Source organism: Trypanosoma cruzi, genomic scaffold, assembly GCF_000209065.1.
Source record: "Trypanosoma cruzi strain CL Brener 1047053517055 genomic scaffold, whole genome shotgun sequence".
NCBI lineage: Eukaryota > Euglenozoa > Kinetoplastea > Trypanosomatida > Trypanosomatidae > Trypanosoma > Trypanosoma cruzi.
The window spans coordinates 6998-14814 of record NW_001849524.1 but is presented as its reverse complement, the minus strand read 5'-3'; the positions used below and the strand labels follow the sequence as shown (position 1 = coordinate 14814).

Here is a 7817-nt window from a genome sequence, read left to right as displayed (position 1 = left end):
AAATAAAAGGAATCACAGCAAGTGCCGGCAGCTTTGAGCTCCCATGCCGTGGAGAAGCAACGGGTGATGGCAGCATTGTGCGTGGAGCGGAGTGCTGCCATTGCTGCTGCTTCTTCTGTCGGGACTGTGGGGGTTTGCGGCTCTGTGAGGCGTGACTGGCTGCCGCGTGGGACAATTGCGGCCTCCCGAGCACAGAAACACTATTCCCATAGGAACAAATTTCCCTCATAAAATCTTTTTTTTGTGCGTATTTTAAATTTATTTTCCTGCTTTCTACTTTCTCATCTCCCATCCCCTCTTTTTTGCTTTGGGGGCAATCACCATGGACCTCTTTTTTTTTTTTTTCCACTTTTTAAATTGTTTCATGCTGCACTCTTCCTGTGAGGGGTGCCGTGTGTTTCCCGCCCAACTGCTCCGCTCGCACACCCACCGACACGCTCATGACGACGGCCCTGTGCGCCTCGCCCGCTGCACGCATGAGGAGGGGCCGCGACGAACGACGCGCTGAGGGAGCCGTGACGTGTGGGCGTGCGACGAGGGCCGGTGGGGCGGAGCACACATTTCTTTCCTCTTGTTTTTTTGCGGCCAGGGCGGGCAGACACCCGCGGCGCCACACACACACAGCCACACGCTGCCGCCGTGTTCTTAAGATTTTTTGCTTTGCGTGTGCATTTCACGCGCCGGCATTTCTTTTGGTGTCGGCCTCGTGTGCATTTCTTTTCCCCCTGATGAGTTTTTTTTCTTTTGCTGCGCTCACTCTCCCGATGGAGAGACGCGACACCCGTCATGTCTGCGTGCTTCTCTCAGTCCCCATGCACACAAGAGCGACTGTGCTCTGCGGGCCGGACTCGCACGCCGATGAAAGGGCTGAGGGGAGCAGCAACACGCAGATGACCCCATGAAATATAAACGATGTGCGGACACACATGGAGGGTCAGATGGTTGAAAGGCATTTAAATATTTAATTTTGTTTTCGGAAAATATATGCAGACAATTTCTGGAGCAACATGGTAGTTAGGTGCACCTTTTTGTGTGGTTTTTTTTCTTTTTTATCATTTGGGTGTAGCTGTAATAGAGGACGACCTTTTTTTTTTTCTTTTTTTCTTTTTTCTTGTTTTCTTTTTTCAAAGTGTGAGGTGTGGAAGGGTGAAGATGAATTTTTTTAAAATTTTAATAAATTTTTTATGAATTGCCGCTGCTTTGTCTGCAGTGCAATATCATGAGTTTGAGCAGTCTTTTTCTCTTTATTTCTGCCATGCACCTCTGCTGTGCATTTTTTTGTTTGTGCGTCCCCTCACATGCTCCGCTCCTGTTTTTACTTCTTTGCTTCGTGTGTCTGCAGGCACACACAACGACACAGAATGCACATTGCAGTGGATTTGGATGCTTCTTTTGTAGCGTGTGCTGGCGGTTGCGGGTGGCTGCTGCTTCCTCCGTGGGCATGAAGGGAAGGAGGAGAGAGGGAGCGCGCACCGCGAGTCACTTTTCCTGCGGGTGTGATGCGCGCGGTGGGCTGCGACTGCTGTGGAGGGCCGCATCCTTTCGGTGTGCGCTTCTCCGCCGTTGTGCCGTGCTTTTGCGCATATCATTTGTTATGCGCGTGCGTGCTGGGCATGTTTTTCCGGGGCGTTGGGCGGCCACCATCTGTCTATGGCGGTTTGTGTGAGTGGGGACGTGCGGATGAGGGTCAGGGCGTATGGAATGAAGGAATGGCTTGGGGAAAGGGGAATTTAATTTGGAGGGTATTTGGACCAGATTCATTTGTCTGCGGTGGACACATGCACGACGGATGTGTTTTTGCATAATTGGGGGAGGATGCGACGGGGTTTTCCGAAGTGGCCCGTCAATGCAATTCGGGTTTCATAGCACTGGGGCACAGTGTTCTTCCTGCAATGGCTGGTGACGGCCTCTAGTGGACCGGTGTATTTATGCTGCTGCTGCTGCTCGAGGAGGTGTAGAAGTGCGATTTGAGGTGAGCGGCGGAAGGGCCACACATCCCGCAGTGACGGTCGTCGTTGGCCCACCGGGTGCCTCTGAAGGTTTTGTTGGATGAAACGTCCTTATGCCCGTCTCTGGATGGCGACATCCCTGATGCAGCCAACGAACGGGGCTGGGAGCGACGGTGAGACGCAAGCACGCGTGGATGTTCGGAGCGGCCGGCGCACCGCACGCTGAGAGCATGGCACGGTGAGGACCGGACCTAGAAAAGGGACACCGCGTGGGACGTCAGTCTTCACTGCAGCGACCGCCACCGAATTCGGATTTGGTCGCACCTTCTGCGGTCCCTCTTCCTTCCCTCACTTCTGTGCCGAGGACTGTGCCGCGGGATCCAGCAGCGTGATGTTTGGCCGCAGGAAAATGGCCCGAACAAATGATTTGTGGGAGGGGGATGTGCACTGCGACGAGAAGGAAAAAAAATAGTTGCGAGACGACCACCACCACACGACCGGAGTGAAGTTGCGTTTTGTCCACTTGCGCGAGGGCGGCCTGCCACCTGGTCGGTTAGGAGGATTATTTTTTTTTGCGTCGTTGAGCTCTCTTGTTATTCCGCTGCGTTTTCTTGCGGACCTGCGAAGGGAGATTTGCAAGAAATTCCTGCGAGGCGTCCGTGCCGTCGTCGGAAAAGCGGATTCCCCTTGAAAACCGCTACCCTTTAAATTTGTTTTGGGCGGGGGGTTCCTGTCGATTCAACGCGACTTTGTTTTGCGGATTTGATGCGTGTGTTTCCGAGCGGTTCGATCAGTGCTCCCAGCCCACTCGGATGTGGTGTGCGCGCCGACGTGAAGGTGCCTGTCAGCCGTTTTATTGCCTCCCCCGCTGTGGCTGCCGCCGCTGCCTTCCTCTCTTCCTGAGGTCCTGCGGCTTCTTGACAAGATGTTTTGGAGAAGGCGTTGCCGCTCTTATCGTCCATGGTATTTTGATTCTGGTGTCGCGGTCAGGAGACATTGAACGAGAAGGTTTTTGCTCTTTTGTTTTATTTATCCTCTCTGCCTGACGGCCAGTTCTACACAAACGTGCTCCCCGGCACCTCAGTTGGTGCTGGCGGGTTTGCTCACAGTTGTCACTGACAGTCGCATGCGCCAACTCTTCTCTGCTCCTTTTCAGTGTCGCATTTTTTTATTGATTGACGGACGCCATTCTGTCCGGCGTGTCACTTTGATTGGATTGTGTAGGACTGCTCGCCAACGCCATTGGAGAAAGCAGGCCGACTTTTTCAAGTATTTCAATTTCATCCTGCGCGCAGGTATCTTTTACTTGTTCAGTTGATGCGCACTCAAACAGCGAGGGATCCGGAACTATGCGTGCGTGGAATTTATCCTGCCATGTGAACTGCAGGCAACACCGCGGGGCTGTCACTTTTACTCCGCAGGGTGGTTGCGTCTCTTTGCAGGGTTGGCAGGGAGATTCCATGCGGCCTGCTACTGCTGGTGTGTCCTCAAATGTTGTCACCCCATGCGAATAATGTGCTTCATCGAGTGAGTGTGTTGATTGGGTTTGTGTGCACTCTGATTGTGTTTGCTACTTTGAGCGGGCACGCAATACTTGATGGGTGGGAAAATGGAGCGGGGCGATGCATGGCTGCGTCTTGCCTATCGTTCAGTGTACGATGGTGTGGTGCACATTGTGGTTTTGGCTCTCCGATGTGACTGCGGTCCCCTGCGCGGCAATGGTGGTGGGTGGAGGAGAGTGTGAGCCCGCGGCGGGACGGTGGGATCGCGCCTCCTTTTCTCTTTGTTTCTTCCCTTTTGTAAAGGTGTGCACTTATTTTTGGTGTCGGTGATAGTGCAAACAGACAGACAACGTGAACAAAATAAAAGTACGATAATGTGGCGGTGTTGTGGTAGATTGCACGTCGCGTTGCTGCGGGCGCGTTGGGCCTCGGCTGCTTCACCGACAGGCGTTGCAATGCGGCTGCATGGCGCACTGACCGCCCCGCCGTGCGAGTGCCACGCCCAACGCCATTGGGACTGCGGGACGAAACAGCCGCGACTGCTCTTTGGAGCCAGCGGCGCCTCGCCGTGGCTCGGGCGGTGGTTCCGACGCTTCAACTTGCAGAGGGGTTGAGGAAAGGCGGCGACCACAGTGGACTCCTGATTGCTGGCTGGAAAGAGAGCTGCTGGAGGCAAAGGAGCGCATCACCAAAATGAGACTGAATGATTTCCTTTGGAATTATTTTGACGGCAGGGGCGTTGTGGAATTCAATGCGAGGGTCTATTTGAAGGACGTTTTAAGTAGCCCCACGAAGTTCATCCACGAAGAGGTGTTATTGAGCACAATAAAGACATTGCGACCATAATACCAAGAGCTTAAAAAGGAGCGTGAGGATATGCACGTGCTATTGGAGGCTTTACATATGCTTGGAGACGAAAATATATTATCACTCTCAGGCAATGGAGTGACCTTGAATGAAAGGATACGGTCACTCCTCTTGCAAGGGCACGGATAACCACAGCCTGCTCCCATGTACTGAGAGGAAAGAGGCAGGAGGAGGAAGAAAGGGCAAGGCGAGAACGACAAGAACGGGGAATTGCCGTTTCCTCTGCGTACTGATGATGCGGTGTTTGAGGGAAGAGTCCGCGTGGATAAAATGAAGCTGAATGATTTTCTTACGATGGAATTGGGCGGCAGGGGCGTTGTGGACACCAATCGGAGTGTTTTGCTGGAGGAGCTTTTAAAGGACCCCACGAAGTATATCCACGATGCGGGAGTATTGGGTAAAATACAGACATCAAATCATTACAAGAGGATGGAGAGGGCTGTAAGGGATGAAATGGATATGGAAGAGGATGTAAGCAGGCTTTACAAAAATGGTGTGGACAATCTACTGAGGTGTTTGGTGGCTACTGCATTTTTTTGTTACTCGTGTGTTGGTTGCGTTGGCTTTATTTTATGCCGAAATGTACTTGTTTTTTTCTGTTGCGCCACTGAGCTCAATATGTAGTCCACACCGTGTGGATAAGTCTTTTTCTGCGTCTTCCAGTCATTTCTGTGCGTATTTTTTTTCTTCCTTATTCCCCTTTTGATTGTTAGTCAGTGTTCAGCTTTAACTCAATCCAACTAAGAAAACAAGGAGAACAATGTCTGGAAGGCCCGAGGAAGGACTTTACGATAATGAGGAAATTCAAGTGCCTACTGTCCCGCAGGGAGATATTCGGAGGAGAGCGAGGCTGGAGTCCAATAGTGGTACAGATCAACCCGCTGCGACTCGCAGAAGAGTGGAGGAGCGGCGACCACAGTGGACCATGAGCAGCAGAGTGGAGGATATTCTGCTGGAGGGAAGCGCTCCCAGGACCAACATGAAGCTGAACGATTTCCTTCGGAGCAACTTGGGCGATGAGTGGGTTGTAGACACCAATGAGAACGTCACGATGCAGGAGTTTTTTCAGGATCCCGAGACGTTTATCCAAGACAAAGGGTTATTACGCATAATAACGGCATTGTCGTCATACCAAGTGCTGGAGGCTATTAATAAGCTTCATCCCGAGCATGTGTTCTCTCTTGAGCAATGGAGGGACTATGAGGGAAAGGATACAGTCACTCCTCTTGCAAGGGGAAAACTAAACGCAGTTCTCACTCAGGTACAGAGAGAAAGCCGTGAGGCAGAAGAAAGGCTAAGACGTGAGGAAGAAGAAAGGCGAAGACGAGCGCAAGAAATGAAATTTACCATTTCCACTACGATCGAAGATGTACTGTTCAGAGGGGAATTTCGCTACAAGGAAATGAAGCTTAACGATTTTCTTCTGCTGAGATTTGGCAGAAGGGGCGTTGTGGCTACCAATCGGAGTGTTTTGCTGGAGGAGTTTTTTAAGGAACCCACGAAGTATATCCACGATGCGGGAGTACTGGGCGAAATACAGGCAACGGGTGCTTATGCGAGGATGGAGAAGATTGTAAAGGATGAAATGGTTTTTGATGAAGATATAAAGAAGCTCCACTATACTCATGTAAGTGCTCTGCTGGGGTGGCTAGTAGCTGCTCCGGAGGTAAAAGAAATTGTTCATCGCATCACTAAACAATCCTTGGATGCAGCCCTTGAAGACGTGAGAATCTCAATGAGGACGAGTGCAGCGATGAAACTGGAGGGAGTGTACGAGTCTGTGTACAATGCGAGGTGGAGCCATTTGGTGGAAGTTCCTGGCGGCGAGGGGACCGGACTGGAAGTGAGAGAGGGGAAGCCACCACAGCCATGGACGTACAGGGCAGTTGGCCGAACTCTCGAAAAGAATGATGCTGTGCAGCAATCCGGTGCAGCGCGTCTCAGGCTGATGGTGCTCACCTCGGACAAGGGGTGGCCGTGCACGTGGAATCGGAAGGGGGTGGAATTCACTCGTGACTGCTATGTGAACTGTGAGGTGGATCGAGTGTGGCAGATCGTCAAGGGCGATCTAACCAAGTGGTTTAGCAGTCACGGTAAGGCCGACTTTGAGCCTAAGCGGCGTGTGTTGATTGGGACGCCCGGGATCGGGAAGTCGATGGCTGCCGGCTCGTACCTCCTCTACCAGCTGCTGCACTACGATGCCAAGAAGCTCCCAATGGTTGTTTACTTTATTGCGGATCGAAAATTCCTGTTTGACAAGACCAGCAGGACGGTGTCGACATACATGGGCGACTCCAGTAATGAGTCTTTTGTGAGGAGTCTTTCTGACCGTGGGATGAAGGGGTATATTATTTACGATGTGGCAGAGCCGGATGATGAACCGTCTGGTGATTTGCCTCCCAGGGGATGGGGCATGGTTTTGGTGTCACCCCCACTCGAGGGGAACTACAAAGAATGGGTGAAGTGGAGCGATGCCACAACAATAGTTATGAATTGCCCTGGTGAAAGCGATGTGAAGGCGATGTGCGTTTGGATGAGGCGCCATCAGCCCGTGCGGGAGCAAGCGGAGTACTGGCATGTGGTGAAGGGCCAAATGGATGAAGTGGGACCTATTCCACGTTATATCTTTGACGAGCGAAAGTATTATAACTGGGTTCAACGGTGTCACAAGACCGTCGATGAGGCGACCTCTTCTGTAATCTTGCAATACAGTGGTTTGGGACGTGGTGGATCCTGGGATCATATGAAGGTGCTCTACTGGCTTGCGAGGGTTGTCCGAGTACGAGATGGAAAGTTTGGTTCTGAATTTTTTTTCAATTTACCGGTGTCTGCTCACCTCGGAAATAAAACATTATTCAAGTCGGCGAAGTTAATGCAGCAGCATTATTTTAATTTACTCATATCGGGGCTGACGGATTATCTCATATCAGAAAATTTTGGAAGGTGCACCGTGTTTGCATTTTTGAATGGATCTTTTGTGCGTGCAATAGAACGCAGGCTGAGGGAGCTGAGGCCATCACCACAACGTCAGTCCCACCGCTGTGCGCTGGCGGTGTACTCACAGAAGCGCTCCACCAGGCACCATGTCTTACCGCCACTGGAACACGTTTCTGAGAGGATTGATGTGGAGTGCGGGGTGCTGTACATACCGGAGGTGGAAAACTTTCCGCTGGTGGACGCCTTTTTCTTTGTGAAGTTAAATCCAATGACGCTGGTTGGGCTGCGGATGGCTACAGCGGGTGGGCATCACACCACCGCCAGCACTGCGAGGCAGTTCACTGAGTATCTGGCGGAATATTTTAATGGTTGGGACGAGTTGTCCCGAAAACTGTCGTGGGAGATTATTTATGTGCAGCACGCAGAAAGCACGCCGATGAACGACTGGCAGAGATGTGATGTCGTCGATGCCAATAATGTGAGCGACGATGAAAAAAGATTGCGGCGTTCTGGAACGAAAAGGTGCGCCAGTACCAAGTGTCCATATCATCCGAAGAACGCC

The 7817-nt window shown here is 51.7% G+C and overlaps 3 protein-coding genes across 3 annotated transcripts, besides 3 other annotated features; all 3 read left to right on the top strand.

Annotated features, from left to right (window-relative positions):
* Window positions 1-7817: a sequence feature (areas not merged during assembly with more than two copies in the genome that could not be assigned to a particular haplotype).
* On the top strand, window positions 441-902 carry Tc00.1047053511121.30 (uncharacterized protein; the record flags this gene model as incomplete). The annotated part of the gene is made up of 1 exon (XM_800231.1): window positions 441-902. One exon carries the CDS (start codon window positions 441-443, stop codon window positions 900-902), a length of 462 nt encoding a protein of 153 aa, XP_805324.1.
* Window positions 1085-1125: a microsatellite.
* Window positions 1156-1186: a sequence feature (AT_rich).
* On the top strand, window positions 4589-4942 carry Tc00.1047053511121.20 (uncharacterized protein; the record flags this gene model as incomplete). Its single annotated transcript, XM_800230.1, has 1 exon — window positions 4589-4942. One exon carries the CDS (start codon window positions 4589-4591, stop codon window positions 4940-4942), a length of 354 nt encoding a protein of 117 aa, XP_805323.1.
* Window positions 5079-7817, top strand: Tc00.1047053511121.11 (retrotransposon hot spot (RHS) protein, putative; the record flags this gene model as incomplete). The annotated part of the gene is made up of 1 exon (XM_800232.1): window positions 5079-7817. A coding segment is annotated over one exon (2739 nt), but the record flags the coding sequence as incomplete, so codon positions are not given.